General features: G+C 46.4%; 1 protein-coding gene across 1 annotated transcript; it reads right to left on the bottom strand.

Annotated features, from left to right (window-relative positions):
• Positions 1-10,576: 10,576 nt before the first annotated feature.
• Positions 10,577-11,512, bottom strand: LOC144279440 (olfactory receptor 51G2-like). The gene has a single exon (XM_077840948.1). The coding sequence runs from the start codon at positions 11,510-11,512 to the stop codon at positions 10,577-10,579; it is 936 nt and encodes a 311-aa protein (XP_077697074.1).
• Positions 11,513-21,165: the final 9,653 nt, after the last annotated feature.

The following is a 21,165-nucleotide window of genomic DNA, read 5'->3' as shown; positions in this document are numbered from 1 at the left end:
GCTACGAGCTATTGAAGCGAACTTAGGGTTTACTTGACTAACTGAAACTTAAAATCAAAACCTAATCAACAAAAAATAAAAACTTAGGGAAACCAAGCTTCGCCTATTTCCTTTGAAACTTAAAGTTTAAGAAGAACAAGTATAGCCTACCCCTCAGAGTTACAGGGCTTCCAGTATCTCTGTCCCCGCTTTGGTCTTTGAGTGCCATATGTCAGGCCTTGTAGTCTTCCCTCTCATGGGGTGGAATCCCAAGATTCTCCCAGCCTCAGACTAGGCTCTGGGCTACAACACACTGCGATCCACTGTGCTTGGCGAGCAGGTCCGAGTGTCTGTGGTTCTCCCTTCTGGGAGTCTGTGACCAGTGGTGAGTCAAGTGACCAGCCAGCTTTCGAGAACCAAAATACTGTTGAATCCGAACAGCAGGAAGAAAGTGGAACATGGGAGAATCAGAGGGTTTTAAAACAGCAATCTGTACAGATCATTGATCCCAAACCCTTCTGCTCCGACAGGGACCCAGGCAGGCTGAGGGCCTTCAGACTTCCCAACAGTGTCTGTACCTGTCAGTCTGAAGAGATTCTCACAACAGCTGCCCCACCTCTGGACAGACTGACAGAACTGGCAAAACAAGCTGTTGAATGCTGCTGGGCTCTTCCCAGTTTGTAGCTTTTTTGTTTTTCTTGACCTCCCTGGGGTGGGGACTGAGTGATGGCTTTTCCTGAGCTATTGCTTCCCTTCTTGCTTGTTTTCCAGCAGCCTGCTATGAAACTAGGAAGATCCATATTGGTTTCACCCAATAGAGCCATAATATAAACATCACAAATGTTAACTCAGTATAGCTCTACAGCAAACATCCCAAGAACTGGGTTTAACATACACATTCATTATGGCAGCTCAGCTTCATGTCTGTCACAATGCTGTTCCCAGATGCCACCTATTTTATGAATACAGGACAGAGACAATCAAAGTGCAAGCGAGAGAGAGAGCAATAGACTACTTTCATGTGGGAAATGAAGTTCCATTTCCATGAATACTCATGCATTTGTCTTTGAAATCCACTTCCTGCAAACCCTCATCTTGGATGAATAACCCTTGCTGGGGTTACTATGTACGAGTGAGTCAGAGCTCAGGGAATGAATATTTTCTATCCTGACTCCAAGAGTTTTTACCACTCTGGATACAGGCTACAGACTGACAGAAGAGAACCTGAGGAGAATCAGTCAGCTATTAACCCAGGGACAGAGGAGCTATTAGACTTCTGTTTCCTGACAAGGGACTGAATGAGGGCTGAGACACTGCGATCTTTTCAGATTCTGAAGAAATCCAGATGACTAACCCACATTTTAAGTCCCACTGTAAACTGAGAAATCATCCCTGAAAGAAGATCAGAGGGGAAGGAATGGGTATTAGTGCAAACGTAGTGTTTGGATATTCACCCATTTGTGACGCCAATTCCTTTCCCGCCCAGCTGAAGTAACTGCCTATGTTAGCTTGTAATTTGCCAAGTATCTATAGACCCGTGCCTGGGAAGAGGATGCAGGTCCTGTGAGGAAGATCGAATACTCAGGCTTCAGTTACATTGGCCAGGCAAAGCACTTCAGGTTCCCTTGCGGGGATTCTTGGGGGTCAGAGTCTATCACTGGGAGCATATGGTAAGGGAAAATTAACAGAGCCCGGTTCTGACTGAATTTACACATGTAAATCTGGAGCAACCCAGTAGAAGTCACGATTATTGAATTAAGAACCTGGCACTAAGAATTTATCCCATGTGCTGGAAATAGAGAGTGGAATAATATGAAGTCTCAGGAGTGGAGAAAATAAAATGTATATCTGTGAGTCAATGAAACACGCTTATAAATAGCTTCAATGCAGGGCAGATAAATAAAATGGCCATGTTCACCATGCACTTGCCATGTGTTTAAGGGCATCATGATACAATGGGTCAACTCAGAATTGCATGGCCAGAAAGAGTCAGAATTGTAAAATCACATAGTGCTCAAGTAGGCTATGGAACTCGCAGCCACAAGATATCAATGTGGCCAAGAACGTCTCAGGCTTCAAAGAGGGATGGGATGTTTAAATGGGTAATCAGGAAATCCAATTACATAAGAACATAGGAATGACCTTCCTGGGTCAGACCAAAGGTCCATCCAGCCCAGTATCTTATCTACCAACAGTGGCCAATGCCAGGTTCTCCAGAGGGAGTGAACCGAACAGGTAACGATCAAGTGATCTCTCTCCTGCCAGCCATCTCCACCCTCTGACAAACAGAGGCTAGGGACACCATTCCTTACCCATCCTGGCTAATCGCCATTAATGGAGATAACCTCCATGAATGGATCCAGTTGTCTTTTAAACCCTGTTATAGTCCCAGCCTTCACAAGCTCCTCAGGCAAGGAGTTCCACAGGTTGACTGAGTGAAGAAGAACTTCCTTTTCTTTGTTTTAAACCTGCCACCCATTAATTTCATTTGGTGGCTCCTTGTTCTTAAATTATGGGAGCAAGTAAATAACGTTTCCTTTTTCACTTTCTCCACAGTCTCCTCTTTTCCAAGCTGAACAGGCCTAGCCCCTTTAATCTCTTCTCATACGGGACCCGTTCCAAACCCCTAATCCTTTTAGTTTTCTGAACCTTTTCTAATGCCAGTATATCTTTTTTGAGATGAGGGGGCCATATCTGTTTGTAGTATTCAAGATGTGGGTGAACCAGGGTTTTATATAAGGGCAATAAGATATTCTCCATCTTATTCTCTATCCCTTTTTTAATGAGTCCTAACATCCCGTTGGCTTTTTTTCACTGCCGCTGCACACTGCGTGGACTTGGGGATATTTTTTCCAATGTGCATTACTTTGCATTTATCCACCTTAAATTTCAGTTGCCTTTTTGTTGCCCATTCACTTAGTTTTGTGAGATCTTTTTGAAGTTCTTCACAGTCTGGTTTGGTCTTAACTATCTTGAGCAGTTTAGTATCATCTGCAAACTTTGCCACCTCACTGTTTACCCCTTTCTCCAGATCATTTATGAAGAAGTTGAATAGGATTGGTCGTAGGACTGACCCTTGGGGAACACCACTCGTTACCCCTCTCCATTCTGAAAATTTAACATTTATTACAGTACTGAGTATTTTTGAAAAAAATGTCTTAGATTCATAGATATTAGGTCAGAATGGACAATTATGATCATCTCGTCTGACCTCCTGGATAACGCAGGCCACAGAATTTCACCCACCACTCCTGCATAAAACCTCTCACCTATGTCTGAGCTATTGAAGTCCTCAAATTGTGCTTTAAAGACTTCGAGGAGCAGAGAATCCTCCAGCAAGTGACCCTTGCCCCATGCTACAGAGAAAGGCGAAAAACCTCCAGGGCTTCTTCCAATCTGACCTGGAGGAAAATTCCTTCCCGACCCCAAACATGGTGATCAGCTAAACCCTGAGGATATGGGCAAGATTCACCAGCCAGATACAACAGAAATTTCTTTCTCGGGTAACTCGGATCTCACCCAATCTAGTATCCCATCACAGGCCATTGGGCCTATTTACCATGAATATTTAATGACCAAAACCATGTTATCCCATCATACCATCTCCTCCATAAACTTATCGAGTTTAATCTTAAAGCCAGACAGATCTTTTGCCCCCACTGCGTCCTTTGGAAGGCTCTTCCAAAACTTTACTCCTCTGATGGTTAGAAACCTTTGTCTAATTTCAAGTCTAAACTTCCTCGTGACCAGTTTATATCCATTTTTTCCTGGGTCCACATTGGTACTGAGCTTAAATAATTCCTCTCCCTCTCCGGTATTTATCCCTCTGATATATTTATAGAGAGCAATCATATCTCCCCTCAACCTTCTTTTAGTTCGGCGAAACTAGCCAAGCTCCTTGAGTCTCCTTTCATAAGACAAGTTTTCCATTCCTCGGATCATCCTAGGAGCCCTTCTTTGTACCTGTTCCAGTTTGAATTCATCCTTCTTAAACATGGGAGACCAGAACTGCACACAGTATTCCAGGTGAGGTCTCACCAGTGCCTTGTATAACGATACTAAAACCTCCTTATCCCTACTGAAAAAACCTCTCCTGATGCATCCCAAGACCGCATGAGCTTTTTTCACGGCTATATCACATTGGCGGCTCATAGTCCTCCTATGATCAACCAGTACTCCAAGGTCCTTCTCCTCCTCCGTTACTTCTAATTGATGCGTCTCCAGCTTATAATGAAAATTCTTGTTATTAATCCCTAAATGCATGACCTTACACTTCTCACTATTCAATTTCATCTTATTACTATTACTCCAGTTTACAAGGTCATCCAGATCCTCCTGCAGGATATCCTGGGCTACATCTACTTTCTGGTCCCGCCCCCGATGAACCCACTTGTGTACAGTGTGAAAAGCAAACACCTGCGTGAGCGGATAATCAGGGCATTTGTCAAGTGAAGGGTCAGTTCATCACCTGGCTCCAGTGCTGGTGACATGGGGGAGGAAAAAGTTGAGCGATGGGCATGGCCACGAATTCCATCCTGGATCCTCTTCCCACGAAGCCCTTTCCTCTGCCCCATCTCTTCTCCAAAGACCACCCCTCTCCTATTCCCCTTTACCCGAGACTCTGCCCCCTTAGCCAGAGTCAGGCCTTGCTTAGAGGTGCACAGGGAACCAGAGCCACTGTGAGGTGCCCTACACCCTCTACATTTTATCCCCCAGGATGTACAAGTCAGGGAATGTGGAGAGTCTTGGGCTCCCCACAGCAACCTTTGCTCCCAGGACAGCTCTGAAAGTAGCCCGACTCTGGCTTGGCTCAGAGGCAGAGCCTTGGGGAAAGTGGAGGAGCAAGAGGCTGGGCTTCATGAAAAGACATAGGGCAGAGGACAGGGCTTCAGGGGAAAAGGGGAATAGGGTCTGAACCAACGCTGTCTGCAGTAATCAGGACCGTGGGGATGATCCTGAGTGCAGGAGAAGGCTGGGGCTAGAGGGTAAGAGACCTTGTGTTTTGGAGAAGACTAAAGAAATGCAACCCCACAAAGGGGGCTCTTGTTTTAAGTATCTGAGGTTGACAGTAAGTGATTGCAAGGACCGTAAAGGGATGGGCAGTGTTCCTGCAGGGCCACCTCAGACCCCAAGGGGGCATTCTGGGGTGATTCCTTCTGCAGGGACTTGGCTAAAGTGGGCTGTGCTCTTCGAAGTCATTACTGATGGGCAGATGTCATCCCAGCCCCCAGGCTGCTCTAAACTCTGCTGAGGGAGGGAGAAAACAGGCCAGTGAATCAAACCCTTGTAACTGGCATATGGCCATGCCCACTCTATACAGTGAAGGGGGGAGGTCTGCTGGCGCAGCAGAGAATGCAACCAGGCCTGTCACCGCTCAGGTGTCTGGAAGGCTAGTTCTGTTGTCTGGGCACGGCTCTGCAACTCCAGACAGCTGTGTTTGACTCCCAGGCCATGCGTGACTGTGGACAAGCCATTGGATATCTCTGCACAGGTGGATAATAGCCTTGCCCTGCCTCCCAGCGGTGGTGGGAGGATAAATACATTCAATGAACTTAGATACTCTGAGACCCTAAGATCAGGTCTGTCTCAGGGTTCCACAGAGCAACACCTCTGACATTTGTCTATAAAAGGCCTCTTACCACGGCCTCCTGTGACAGCTGGTTTCTGGGAAGCCCCATGACTCCAGCCCCTTAGTGTCTGTGGCAGATGTGGGGGTGACAGTGAAGGTTAAGCAGTGGATTTCTGAGGGTAATGTTGTGGTGTAACAGGGAGGTTCAGCACAGTCACAGAACCAGTGATTGTAAGCCTTTGAGGCTAAATGGGTCCCACTGCCAAACTATGGATCAATGGCCTCGGGGGCCTCCTCTTTGATTGTCTGGTTGAGAGAAAGTAGTCTGAGGGCAAAGGTCAGCTTCACACCTAGGCCCTGTAACACAGACGCGGCTGAGCACTATGGTGGTTGCGCCTAGGCTCACACAGGTTTCAGCAAAGGCTGCTTCCAACCGAAAAGGAAAGACAGATGGGATTATTCTCTAAGAGCCACAGGGAAACTAGGCTGGGTCCCAAGAGCTTCTTGTCTTCCCAAAAGAATGTAAGTTGGGCCAGTTCTGTTTGCTACTAAAGCTCCTCATTTCAAGGAGGCTGGGGGTGACTATGTAGCTCTGGTCACAAGTAAGAGTCTCAAGTGTCCATTCAGTGCTGCTGGGTGATAAGCTTTTATCATCGATGGGATGTTGTTCCCAGCTCAAACAGTGGGACAATTAAAAACATCAGAATCCAAGAACAGCCATAGTGGTTCAGACAAATGTTCCATTTAACCCAGTATCCTGTCTTCCAATAGTGGCCAATGCCAGGTGCCCCAGAGGGAATGAACAGAACAGTGAATCATCAATGATCCTTCTCCTGTTGTCCACTGCCATCTTCTGGGAAACGTAAGCGAGAAATACCATCCCTGCCCATCCTGGCTAATAGGCATTGAAGGGCCTTTCCTCCACTAATTTATCGAGTTCTTCTTTGATCCCTCTTATAATCCTGGCCTTCACTAAATCCTCTGGCAAGGAGTTCCATATGGTAGCTGTGCATTGTGTGAAGAGATACTTCCCTTTGTTGTTTTAAACCTGCTGCCTATTAGTTTCATTTGGTGACCCTAGCTCTTGTGTTATGAGAAGGAGTAAATAACACTTCCCTATGTACTTTATGCACACCTGTCATGATTAAATTGTGAGACTCCTCTCATGACAGAAAATCATCTGGTTTACAGGGTGAAGAGACTATATATCCTTGTTTCACTGTGACAGTCTTAAGTCTTCTAGGCCAGCATATATTCTTGTTGTGTGATAGTTGCTATTCTGAATGCTTACATTCTCCAGTTGCATCCAAAATAGAAATTCACTCAAGACAATAAATGAAAGATTTATAGAAGTTGAGGAAAGAAGGGACCATTAGATTATCGAGTCTAACCTCCTGGACACTTTCTCCCAGTTTACCCCAATATTGACTTGTAGCTGACTAAGTATCACTTCTGTTCCTCTAAAGCGTATCTTTTAGGAAGGCATGTAATATTGGTTTGGAGATATCAGGAGAATCCATAAAGTCCTTTGAGAGTTTGTTCCCCTGGTTAATGACCAACACAGTCAAAATATGTGCGTCTCATTTCCAAATTTAATTTCTCTGGCTTCAGTTTCCAGCCATTGGTCCTTGTTATACCTTTCCCGGCAAGGTTAAAGAGGCCATTAGTACCTGGTATTTCATTCCTGTAAAAGGGCTTGCACACTCTTGTCAAGTCAGTTCTGAATCTTCCCAGGTTCAACTCACTACAGGCGAGTTTATACAGCCAAGGGTAAGTTGGAAGTGACCGAGGAGGATGTATTCGTCAGTCCCAGGATGACTGTAAGCCACCAGTGTGCTGCAGGTGTGAACAAAGCAAATGAGATCCTAGAATGTGTGAGGCGAGATAGAGAAGTAGTAAGATCCTTATAACAGACACTGGTCAGACTTCCTCTGGCAAACTATGTAAAATTCTGGTCACGCGTATTACAGAAAGAAGAATTCAGACTGGAACAGGTGCAAAGAAGGGCTCCTAGGATGGTCACGGCAATGGAGGGCCTGGCTTTTGGAGGAGACTGGAAGAATTTGGCTGGTTCAGCATAAGACAATGCAGGCTGCATGGGGATCAGATTGCTCTATAAATACATCAGGTCAGGGAAGGGGGAAACACCAGGGAGGTAGCCAAGCTCCTGGAGCTAAAGGACAGCATTGGCACAAGAACAAATGAGGAAAACCTGGCTAAGAGCAAACTGAGGCTGGAAATGAGAAGTTGGTTTCTGAGCATTAGAGTAGGGAGGTTTTGGAACAGCTGCCCAACAGAAAGGGGGAAAACAACGTTTGAAGATAGAGCTTGACAGGTTTATGCACTGGTGATATGCTGGGGTCGCCTGCCATAAAAGGGGACTGGACTCATTGACCCAGGAGGTCCCTTCCAGTCTCATGTCCCTATGGATCACATTAGGCCATTCTGAGTCACACTGGGAGCTCCTGTGGAATTGCTTGTCCACTATGACCCTGCTCTGTGCCCTGGCCGATGGATCTGTCCCTCAGGAGATTCAGGAGAAAGCATGACTCAGCCTCATTGTCTGAAAAAGGAATTGTTCTTGGGTTCTTGTTTAGTGTTGTCACAGGAGTGTAATTCCATGAGTTTCTGAACACTCCATGCTGAGCTGCCAGCTGCCCCCACTCAGTCACTTGCCCCAGAGAGGAAGGGTGGTTCAGCGTTAAAGTGCTAACCCGGGGCTCAGTGCCTCTATATTTGGCACTGGTGCAACCACTGCTGTAATATTGTGTGCAGTTCTTTTGTCTACAGTTCAAGAAAGACGTTGATAAATTGAAGACAGTTCAGAGAAGAGCCATGAGAATGATTAAAGGATTAGAAAACCAGCCTTAGAGTTATAGACTGAAGGAGCTCGATGTATTTAGCATAAGGAAGAGAAGGTTAAGGGGTGATTTAATCACAGTCTGTAAGTACCTGCATGTGGACCAAACATTGAACAATGGGCTCTTCAATCTACCCGAGAAGGTTATAACAGGATCCAGTGGCTGGAGCCGAAGGAAGACACATTCAGACTGGAACTAAGGTGTAATATTTTCTAACTATGAGGGTAATTAAGCATTGGAACAATTTACCAAGGCCCGTAGTAGATTTGCCTTCACTGACAATTGTTACATCAAGTCAGGATGTAGTTCTAACAGCTCTGCTCTAGAGCTTATTTTGATACAGGTGTCTGCCATGTTCTATAAAGGCGCTCAGACTACGAGATAGCAATTGCGCCTTCTGGCTTTGGGATCTGCCCAGTGGTGTTAGTAGCTCTGCCCTACCGCACGGGGTGTTGTACTGATAAATATGTCACAGATTGACAGGCGCTCGGATGCTACAATAATTGGGGCCGGAGCTAAGAGCTTTAGAGAGATTTCAGCTGTATGCCTCATAAGGATGATTTGGGGTATTGGGTGGAGAACCTGAACTCTTCCCAACAAACCGTGGTGATGAGGCCTGTCATTAGCACAGCACCTTTTGATGAGGGAGTTCTGGGCCCCTCCTGCAGCTCAGCAGTAAGAGGGAGAATCAGCACATGGTTTCTGGAGAGTGTTGCCTGGGCAAACAGAGCCCTGCGGAGCTGCCCCTCACTTTGTTCCTGACCCCCACCTGCTCCATGATCAGTGAGAGCCGCTCTAGTGCTGGTGATAGACCTCACACTCTGCATCCAAATTTCCATTATCACCCAGTTTGGGGGTAGCTGGATCAGGGGGAGGGGATTGTTTGGGTCCAACAAAGAGTTGTGGCTGAATTTGGGTCATTCCTCTTCTGTTAAGAATGTACATAGCCTTACTTACCCAGTGTCTGTATGTCTCATGGCTGAAGAAGGGGAGTACAAAGTGAATTACCAAGCAAAATAAAATAAAGCACGCAAGTTTAAACCTAGTACAGTAAGAAAATGATTACAGATGAAATCTCACCCTCAGAGATGTTCCAGTAAGTTTCTTTGACAGACTAGCCTCCTTGTAGTCTGGGTCTAGCAATCACTCACACCCCTGTGGTTCCTGTCCTTTGTTGCAGTTTCTTTCAGGTATTCTTTTGGGGGTGGAAAGGCTATTTCTTGACCCAGCTGAAGACAAAATGGAGGGGTCTCTCCCAGGCTTAAATAGATTTTCTCTTGTGGGTGGAATCCCCTTCTCTCTCCTATGCAGAATCCAGCTACAAGCTGCAGTTTTCGAGTCACATGGGCAAGTCACATGTGCATGCATGACTCAGAACTTTACAGGTGGCAGCCATTGTTCACATGCTACCTTGAACATCTCAAGTAGACTTCTTATGTTGATTGGAGTTTTCCAAGGTTCCATTGTCAATTAAGTGTTTCTTGATTGGGCACTTAACTTGCAAATTCCTTTCTTAAGAAGTTAACCAAATGCCTTACTAATGCTACTTAAAATCAAACAAGTACACAACCACTATTCATAACTTCAAACACAATAATGACACATGCATACAAATAGGATGAATATATTCAGTAGATCAGAACCTTTACAGGGCTGTCTTACATGGCATACATAGAATCAAACATAATCCAGTTATGCATATTTACATTCATGAGCATATTTCCAGAAATCATTATAGGGGAAACGTCAGAATGGTGCCACCAAGCACTCTGGGATACATAGTCACAATGCATCGTTCATGCTGTCGATAATGGTGCCCTGAATGTGGACACAATCTGTTGACAGAGGGAGCAAATGTAGACTCGCTTTGGCAACTTTGCTTTTGTCGATTGTTTTCGGGTCAACATAAGTTTCATTGACAAAACTTGCTAGTGTAGACAAGCCCTTTGTAAATGCTGCTGACTGTCTTGTTCTCCATCCCCCAGTGAGCTGTCCTCCCTCACCAGCCCCTCTCCCATTGCTCCAGACCTTAAACACTATCTGAACCTTTCTCTACAGACTGGAGATCAGTAGCTCATGTCTTCTCAGATGTAAGGGTCCAGCAAGGAATAGGTGGCCCATGTTTCTCATCTCCCAGGTCAGCAGCATGAGAGCCAGCACTCACCTTTCACTTGACAAACACCCTGATTATCCTCCCACGAAAGTGTCTGCTTTTCACACTGTACACGATTGGGTTCATCAGGGGCGGGATGAGGAGGTAGATGTAGCCCAGGACAATCTGTAGTAAGGGAGAAGAGCCCTTCCCCAATCTGTGTGTCAAAGACAAGCCGACATCTGGTGTGTAGAAGAGCAGGACGGCACAGAGGTGGGAGACGCAGGTGTTCAGGGCCCTGAAGCCCTCCGTGTGGGATGCAACATTCAGCACCGTTTTGAGGATCATCACATAAGAGAGGAAGATGAGCAGTGAATCTAACCCATCCATGGAAATGGTAAGAAACAAGCCATAGATGTAGTTGACTGTGATATCCGAACAAGCCAGCTTCATGACATCCTGGTGTAGGCAGTAGGAATGAGAGAGGACATTGACTCGACAGTACTGGAACCGTTTCAGGAGAAAGGGGAATGGGAATGATACGGCCACCCCTCTTAGCACACATACCAGTCCCATCTTGAATATTCTCGGCAGGGTTAAGATGGAAGCATATCTCAGTGGGTTAGAGATTGCGACAAAGCGGTCAAATGCCATCAGCAAGAGTATGGAGGATTCAATGATTGCAAATGAGTGGATGAAGAACAGCTGGGCAAAACAGGCGTCGAGGCTGATCTCCCTAGAGTTAAACAAATATATACCCAGTATTGTCGGTATGGTGGATATCGATAAGCCAAGATCTGTGATGGCCAACATGGAAAGGAAAATGTACATGGGCTCATGGAGGCTTGGATCTGTTTTTATAATGAACAGAATGGTTGAATTTCCCAATATTGAAAAAACATAAATGAAGCAGAAGGGGATAGAGATCCAGAGATGGACCTCTTCCTGCCCAGGTATCCCAGTGAGAAGGAACATTGCAGAGTTGAGTTTGGTGTCATTGACAGCTGACATAATGTACACGGCAGGTCCCAAGAATTTTGGATTTTCCTTCCTGAAAGGAAAAAGAACAGGTGACAAGGTGACATTTAATGAGATATCATTCTGCTCTCTGTGCAATTCTAGAGACTCCCTGGAGCTCAAGGAAGATCAGCAAAAACATAGTCTTGGATTTACGCCACGGGTAAAAGATTGGCACTGCCAGACTGGACCTGCAGTCCATCTAGCTCAGTATCCAGTGACCAGTTCTCGATGCTTCAGTGGAAGGTGGAAGAAGCCCTATAATAGGCAGCTATGAGATGACCTGCTCCCAGGAAAAGTTTCCCTCGACACCCACAAGTAAGACGTATTTTGTGGTATAAATCAGGAAGGTTGTGTGCCCTTCCAAGACTTTTTAAAACAATCCTCAATACTGGAATTGTGTATTCTAGTTACCCATATACACACCCAGTCACTCTTTGCAAGGTTCTAAGCTCTTGGCCCCACTGATATCTTGTGGCTTTGAGTTCCGCAGCCTACTTGAACACTGTTATTTTACAATTTTGACCTTCACACAGACACCCTTTCTGGCTCTTAACTTCTGAGTATGTCCCATTGCATCATGACTTGTGTGTAAACACATGGCAAGTGCATGGTGAAAATGGTCATTGTATTTATCTGCCCTGCATAGAAGCCATTCATAAACATGTTTCATTGCCTCATTTTATATATATATATTTATGTAAGCAGAGTCAGGATGAGCTTTACCCTGACATCTGGTGGCGAGTCATGGTGTGTTGTGGAAAAGAACTTCAAGGGCTGATCTCATTTGCATAGGCACACGCACCCTGCCTAGTGGTCACTTTGGCTACTCTAAGAGCCCCAGTTTCTCTGTTATTGGGGCAGGAATAAACTGTTATTATCCTGATTATATGACTCAAGGACAGTGGAACTGTACTTGGCCTTTTGTTATGATGGAGGGACTCATCATCAACTAAGCAGCACTTGCTAGGCAAGGGTCATGGGTTCCAAAACCCAGTGACTAGAGAGAGGATGGGGATAGGTATTAATGCTTGTTGGTATGGGCCCCCTAGTGAGGGTATCACTTGCTGATTGTGCTTCCTTTTCTCTCTACTGTAGGTTTTCAGAGCTAATTATGATTCTATTAGGGGTTTAGTTACAGGCTCTTAAGCTGAATTTGCTTTGGGATAATAGTGCACGAGCACTGGGGTTCCCCTACTACAAGCTGAAATCACAAAAGAGCTAAAGTTACTAATAGCTGAAATCACTGAGTGTTGCGTTAAGTAGTGGGGGAGCCCAAAAATCTATTGCAAAGCAGTTTGCGTGACAGCTAGCAGAGCAGAGTGGCTGGTGGAGCAGAGCAGTTTGTTGGATGCCTGGAGCAGCTCATGGGGGTGGCTGGCAGAGCGGAGCCCCATGGAGAGGTAGAGCAATCAGCTTTGGACTACTTAAGGTGCCCTTTAACCCCCCTTCCCACCCACGTCTCCACCCAGGTTGGGAGGTAAAACTCTGCAGATAAACTTTCGAACTCTGGGGTTGCCTTGACCAGGGACAGAGACTTTTGGGTTCTTGGACTTTTGGGACTTTGGGTGATTTTGGGTTGCTGGACTCAAGAACCAAAGGGAAAGGACACACCCCAATTTGCTTGGGGTGGGTTTTTTGCTCATGGGTTGTGTTACGAATCCTATTGGTGGTTTTTGCCCAACATAATACCACTTTATTTCTCTTTGTTATTAAAAGGCTTTTTGATCCACTCAGACTCTGTGCTTGCGAGAGGGGAAGTATTACCTCTTGGAGGCGCCCAGCGGGGGTGGTATCTATTTGTGCCAGGTTACTGGGTGGGGGCTTGAGCCGATTTTGCATTGTGTTATTGGAATGGAACCCCTAGATACTGAACCCAGCCCTTGTTGCTGCCAACTCTGATTGGCAGAAGGTTTACATTATATATAATTTTTTTACCTCCTGAGAGTCCAGATTATGCCACTGTCTCTTAAGGTACATGGGATAAATTCTTAGGGCCAGGTCTTAATTCAATAATAAAGACTTCAACTACATAACTCTAGATTTAAATGTGTAAATTTGATCAGAACTGGGATCTATTAACTTTCCCTTAACAAGTGCTCCCGGTGATACAATCTGAGCCCCAAGAATCCCTCCGAGAGAAATGCTTTGCCTGAATAGTGTTGCCTGAATCCAGAGAGTTGGATCATCCTACAGCCTTCTCTTCATCCTCATAGGAACTACATCCTCTCCCCGTGCAAGGGATTGTAGTTATCTGGCAAGTTATAAGCTAACATGGACAGTTCCTTCAGCTGGATGGGGGAGGGGTTGGCGTCAGACATGGGTGACATGTGTAAACACGAGGATTCTCCTAATATCCAGTCGAGTGTCCAAGTTACTTCTGCCATGCTCATGTAAGAGGTGATATTTGTAAATTTCATACAACTTCTATAACACTTCTCTTTCCTGCACCTCAGCTCTCTACTGCTGAAACAGAGATTTGCATTGGGATTGTCTACATGACCCTGAATGTAAGTGACAGAAACAGCTTCTGGTCAGTTACCAGGACCTGTTACCACAGAGCAACGCAGCTCTGAATTCCTGCGTTCACAATTGAGCCAGACAATAAAACCTTTCAAAATGCATTTGCTGAATAAAATTCCAGGAGCAAATAAACCGGAGGTGATTTGGGAACTAGTCCCTGATAATTGGTGGGATCTCCTCTCGCTCAACCCCAGGCAGGATCGGGCCCAGAGCACACGGCACCTCTAGAAATAGGACCCCTTGAGAAAACCTGTTGCAGGGCATGGGAATTGTCATAGTCTGAGCTCACTTTGAATGTCAGATTTCTGTGTAGCTTGAACAGCTCACCATGGAGCACGGTTCCCAAGCTGCCTAACGCTGCCTGTCTTCCAAACCCCTCACTGAGTCACCCGACAGCCCTGCTGTGTCCTCTGCCACTGCACAGAACATCTGCCAATGGAAACAGCTTCCAGCCTTTCCCCTCCACTTCACGTTTTAAAGATAGAGAAACCTGCCAACGTACCCAATTCCTCCTAGAAGGGGAGCCGCTGACACCAGAGGTCTTCACTCTAAAGGACAAGGAGTCACTGGAGCTGTTGCATCAGCAGCAGGCAGTCTCTGTTCAGATAGGGAGGCAACTGACTTTGTGAAGCCTGCCGGCACAGTCCCTCAGGGGCCTCTTGGTCATCAGGGAATGTCAGCTGCCTGGCTTTGTACGCACCAGCTTTAACCCCTGGCGTGACCAATGGCAAACTGCCGGAGGCCAATTCACAGGGGACGCCCGGTGATGCTGCCCAACTGGACGGCAGCTCCAGCCCTGCCACAGGCTCTATTCCTGGAATCCGGGCTTGTCGTTACCAGTGGGGGATTTACAGTTAGTGGGGCCCCCCATGCGTCGCTTTATCTTTGGGTCCTCCCCCCCTTTGGGACCCAGCCAAGAAAAGAACATTCTCTCTTTTCTGCCCCTCCCATTTTTCATTCTGTTTTCCTTCCTCCTCCTCCTATATTATAAGTAATAGGAAGTAAATGAAAATAAAGTGAGGTACCTTGATTGGCGCAGGGGGTAGGGGTGTGGGAAGGGGTGTGGGTGCAGGGTTCAGGCTCTGGCCTGGGGCAGGGGGTTGGGGTACGGGCGGCGCTTCGGGGGTCAGGTTCTGGGAGGATGTTTGGGTGCAGGGTGCAGGCTCTGACCTGGGGCAGGGGGTTGGGGTGTGGGAGGGGGTGTGGGGGTCGGGCTCCGGGAGATCGTTTGGGTGCGGGGTGCAGGTTCTGGCCTGGGGCAGGGTTTTGGGGTATAGGAGGTTGTGTGAGGAATCGGGTTCTGGGAAGAAGATTGGGTGCGGTTTCTGGGCTGGGGAAGGGGGTTCAGGTTCTGGGAGGACGTTTCAGTGCATAGTGCAGACTTTGGCCTGGGGCAGAGGGTTGGGGTATGGGAGGGGGTGTGGGGGGTCGGGTTCTGGGAGAAAGTTTGGGTGTGGGTTCTGGGCTGGGGCAGGGGGTTGGAGTGCAGGGTCTAGCCTGAGACATGGGGTTGGGGAATGGGAGGCCATGAAGGGGTCGGGCTCTGAGAGGATGTTTGGGTGACGGGTGTGGGTTCTGGGCTGGGCCAGGGCCTTCCAGTGCAGGAGGGGGTCAGGGGCATGGCACTTACCTAGGGTGGCGTGGCTCCCAAAGTGACTGGCATTTACACCGCTCTGGCAGCAGCTTCTAGGCGGAGTGGGGGGCGGCGGGGTGGTTGGCGGCAGGCACCACCCGAGTAGCTCCAACTGGCAGATGTTCCAGACCAAGAGGAGCTGTGGAGTTTGCGCTCGGGGTGAGGGCAGCACAGAGTGACACCTCCCGCAGGGGCTGGAGGGACATGCCCGCCACTTCTGGGAACGGGGTAGAGGGAGGGAGGCAGAGTGGGGAGGGAGCTGCCATCACCCTGTGTGATATTATTGACATAAACTGTGACCATATAGATCATTGTTGCAATCACTGTTATATATTTGCAGCAAATATTGTACAAAGGTTGATATATGAGGTGTCTTTGAAAAGGTTATGATTTGATGGTTAGGATTATGCTATCTGTATGTGTGTATCATTTTGTAGTTGAAGTTATGAATATTGGCTATGTACTTGTATCTCAATGTGTCACATAAGTGAACCATTTGGTCAGCTTCTTGAGAAGGGACTCTGCAGATTAAGGGCCCAATCAAGAAACACTTAACTGACAATGGACTTTGAGGGACTCCAAAGCACATCTGAGTTTTGCTGGGAACGTTCAAACTGTCATGTAAACAATGGCATTGGCCTGCAAAGAACTGAGTCATGCATGGACATGTGACTCCAAACTCCATCTTGCTGCTGTGATTTCCACAGTAAGAACAAAGGGGTGTCCTTCTACATGGCAGAGAATATAAAAGGCCCTGGAAATTCCTCCATTTTGTCTTCAATCCTGCTTCTTGCCTCTGGAGGAACAGTGCTACAAACTGAAACTCTGAAGAATGGACTGAATGACCCATCCCAGCTGTGAATGGACTTCAGAGACTTGTTTTGAACCTGCAGTTTATTCCATCACTGCTGCAAGCCTGAACCAAGACCTGTATGCAATTGATTCCATTTAACCAATTTTAGCTCTTATCTATGAAATTCTTTTTTTTTTTTATGAATAAACCTATAGGTTTTAGATTCTTAAGGATTGGAAACAGCGTGATTTGTGGGTAAGATCTGACTTGTACATTGACCTGTGTCTGGGGCTTGTTCCTTTGGGATCAGGGGAACCTTTTTTTCTTTTACTGGGGCATTGGTTTTCATAACCATTCACCCCCATAACGAGTGGCACCGGTGGTGATACTGGGAAACTGGAGTGTCTAAGGGAATTGCTTGTGTGACTTCTGGTTAGCCAGTGGGGTAAAACCAAAGACCTCTCTGTTTGCTGGTTTGGCATGCCTTAGATGTAAAGGACCCCCAGCTTTGAGCTGTGACTGCCCTGCTCGAAGCAATTTGTCCCGAATTGACACTCTCAGTTGTGTTCTGGCAGAGGCAACATCGTTACACCCCGGCCTGCTGTGCGGCTGCTGGAAATCTCTGTGTGCCCCTGGAGGGGAGCGGGGGAATGGGTCTGCGGGGCAGGGGAGCACATAGAAATGCCTCCTGTGGCGGGTTGGATCACAGAAACCCCCTGAGAGCTGCCACCTGATGTGCCAAGATGACTTCTGCTCCTGCTTTCCTACCCTGGCAGCTTAGGACTTCAGTGCCCTGCATGGTTTGAGCCAAACCCGCTAGGCTGCTGCACGCCCAGACCCAGGCCTGAACTACGTCCCCTAAAAGCTGTAGGATTAACTGAAAGCACCTTACAGAAATGATCCTGCCTTTACCACTCAGATGCCCAAGTCCCAATGGGGACCAAACCCTAAACAAATCCGTTTTACCCTGTATAAAGCTCATACAGGGTAAACTCATAAATTGTTCACCCTCTAAAACACTGATAGACAGATATGCACAGCTGTTTGCTTCCCCCCCCTCCGCCCCCACAGGTATTAATACATACTCTGGCTTAATTAATAAGTAAAAAGTGATTTTATTAAATACAGGAAGTAGGATGTAAGTGGTTCCAAGTAGTGACAGACAGAACAAAGTGAATTACCAAGCAATAAATAAATAAATAAATAATAGGCAAGTCTGTGTAAAATCAAACAGAATACAGACAAAAACCTTAGCAGTTCCCATAAGTTCTCTTTTACAGACCAGCCTCCTTCTAGTCTGGGTCCAGCAAGCACTCACAGCCCCTGTAGTTACTGCTCTAGGACCCTCTCCAGCTCCCGGCTAGCACAGGTTCATCAGAGATGTGCTACCAGGCCTGTCACAGCAGCCACTGACACAGGATCTGCTGAAGGGGTGTGGTACAGGGTGGAGGGGGCTGCACAGAGATGGGAGGGCTGGGGAGAGTAGCTGAGGGGCACAGTACCCCAGCCACAGACTGGTCAGGAGGTTTTGACATTTCCATACCCAGAGTGCAGCCATAGACTCCGTCAGTGCAACCTTCATTGATGTTATAAGGACCAGGCAGATGAAAAGCCTCCAATTTCTCTTGGGGTTCCAGGAAGCTGCAGCTGGGCAGCATCATGGCAGCTGAGCTTTTTCATAGAAAAATTATCCTTTTCCTATGACATGTCCTCCTGAATAAATGGGTGAAAGGGGAACATTTCAGTTTGAATCTCAGTTATTTACGGTGTCTGTTTTCCAGCCCAGCATCAGCCTCTCTCCCTTGTGGTACAGGACCACACCCCTGGGTGGCAGCACTCCCACATTGGGCAGTCCTTTAGGGTTACCATATTTCCTAAGGAGAAAACAGGAGACACCCAGCTGCTCACCAAAGGCCACCCCCATTCCCTCCTGTGCAAGGCTGTCTCCTGTGGCTGGAACCCTGCCTCCCTGCCTCCAGCTCTGCCTACCCCATATGGGGAGCTGGCGTCTCCATTCGTCTCCAACGAACATTCCTCTGCTCCCCACCGTTTTGACAGGAACAGACGTTTCTCCTGTTAGCACTTACGAAGTCAGCAAGAGCATGTGGGAGAAAAGCCTCTTTTGGAAAAAAAATGTCAGGTCAGCTGTGACAGGACTTAACTAAGGGACTGTACAAGCCAAAATGGGACCAATGGGCACCCTACCACACACTCAAACATGATATTGCAGTACTACTAACTATGGTTTGGAACCTATCACTTAGCTTCTGTACCAAAAGACTGGAGGGTAGCTAATTTTGATGGCAATTCTTAAAAAGGGCTGCAGGGGTGATCTAAGCAATTACAAGCTGGTAAGACTAGTTTCAGAAGTGGGCAAACTGGTTGAAACTGTAGTAAAGAACAAAATTGTCAGACATTTAGGTGAATATAATTTGGGGAGGAAAAGTAAACATAGTTTTAGTAAAGGGAAATCATGCCTCACCAATTTACTAGAATGATCATAGAATCATAGAATATTAAGGTTGGAAGAGACTCAGTAGGTTGTCTTGTCCAATCACCTGCTCAAAGCAGGACCAACACCAATTAAATCATGCCAGCCAGGGCTTTGTCAAGCCAGGCCTTAAAAACCTCCAAGGATGGAGATTCCACCACCTCCCTAAGTAACCCATGCCAGTGCTTCATCTCCCTCCTTGTGAAATAGTGTTTCCTAATATTCAACTTAGACCTCCCCCATTGCAACTTGAGACCATTGCTTCTTGTTTTGTCAGCTGCCACCACTGAGAACAACCAAGCTCCATCCTCTTTGGAACCCCCCTTCAGGTAGTTGAAGGCTGCTATCATATCCCCCCTCACTCTTCTATTCTGCCTACTAAATAACCCCAGTTCTCTCAGCCTCTCCTCCTAAGTCATGTGCCCCAGCCCCCTAATCATTTTCATTGCCCTCCACTGGACACTCTCCAATTTGTCCACTTCCCTTCTGTAGTGGGGGGACCAAAACTGGAGGCAATACTCCAGGTGTGGTCTCACTAGTGCCGAATAGAGGGGAATAATCACTTCCCTCGATCTCCTCGCAATGCTCTGACTAATAAAGCCCAATAGTCCGTTGGCCTTCTTGGCTACAAGGGCACAATGTTGACTTATATCCAGCTTCTCATGCACTGTAATCCCCAGATCCTTTTCTGCAGAACTGATGCTTAGCCAGTCGGTCCCCAGCCTGTAGCGGTGCATGGAACAGATAATCATCAAGTGATTAATCATCAAGTGATCATCAACCATCTCCTGTCTCCCAATTCCCAGCTTCTGGCAAAAGGAGGCTAGGGACACCATCCCTACCAATCCTGGTCAATATCCATTGATAGACCTATCCTCCATGTATTTATCTAGTTCTTTTTTGAACCCTGTTATTGTCCTGGCCTTCACGACATCGTCTGGCAAGGAGTTCCACAGGTTGACTGTGTGTTATGTGAAAAAAATACTTCCTTCTGTTTGTTTTAAACCTGCTGCCTATTGATTTCATTTGCTGCCACCTAGTTCTTGTGTTATGAGAAGGAGTAAATAACACTTCCTTATCTTCTTTTTCCATGCCAGTCATGATTTTATAGACCTCTGTCATACCCCCCTTAATCATCTCTTTTCCAACTGAAAAGTCCCAACCTTATTAATCTCTCCTCACATGGCAGCGGTTCCATTCACGTAATCATTTTTCTAGCCCTTTTCTGAACCTTTTCCAATTCCAATATATCTTTTTTGAGATAGGGTAAACACATCGGCACACAGTATTCAAGATGTGGGCATACCATGGATTTATATTTTCTGTCTTATTATCTCTCCTTTTCTTCATGATTCTCAACATTTTGATATGGTTTTGTTTGACTGCCGCTGCACATTGTGTGGATGTTTTCATGGAATAATTACTCCAGGATCTCTTTCTTTAGTGTTAACAGCTAATTTAGTCTCCAATATCTTATATGTTTTCCAGTGTGCATTACTTTGCATTTATCAACATTGAACTTTATCTGCCATTTTGTTGCCCAGTCATGCAATTTTGTGAAATCATTGAGAAGTTCTTCGTACTCTTCTTGGGACTTAACTATGTTGAGCTGCTTGGTATCATCTGCAAATTTTACCACCTCACCCTTTACCCCTTTTTTCAGATCATTTCTGAAGATGTTGAATAGGACTGGTCCAAGGGCAGACACCCCAAGGGACACCACTATTTACCTCTCTCCATTCTGAAACTGACTATTTATTCCTACCCTTTGTTTCCTATCTTTTAACCAGTTACCAATCCATGAGAAGAAATTCCCTACACAAAGAAATATTCCTTCTTGTCAACTGTTGGAAATGGGCCACCCTGATTCCACTGGCTTCATTAGCATTTTCCTTCCTTTGGTATTCACCCTTCTTGTCAACTGTTGAGAATAGAACTCTTCCACCTTAATAGAATTGGCTCATTAGCACTGACCCCCCCCACTTGGTAAGGCAATTCCCATCTTTTCATGTGCTTTGATATATATTCTGCTTACTGTATTTTTCACTCCATGCATCTGATGAAGTGGGTTTTAGCCCATAAAAGCTTATGCCCAAATAAATTTGCTAGTCTCCAAGGTGCCACAAGGACTCGTTGTTGTTTTTCCTCTTATCCCCTGACATCTTAATTTGCTTAAGAACCTTTGTTGAGGGACCCTGATAAAACTC

Source organism: Eretmochelys imbricata, chromosome 1 (assembly GCF_965152235.1).
Source record: "Eretmochelys imbricata isolate rEreImb1 chromosome 1, rEreImb1.hap1, whole genome shotgun sequence".
In the NCBI taxonomy this organism is placed as follows: domain Eukaryota; kingdom Metazoa; phylum Chordata; order Testudines; family Cheloniidae; genus Eretmochelys; species Eretmochelys imbricata.
This window is presented reverse-complemented; position numbering and strand designations above follow the sequence as displayed.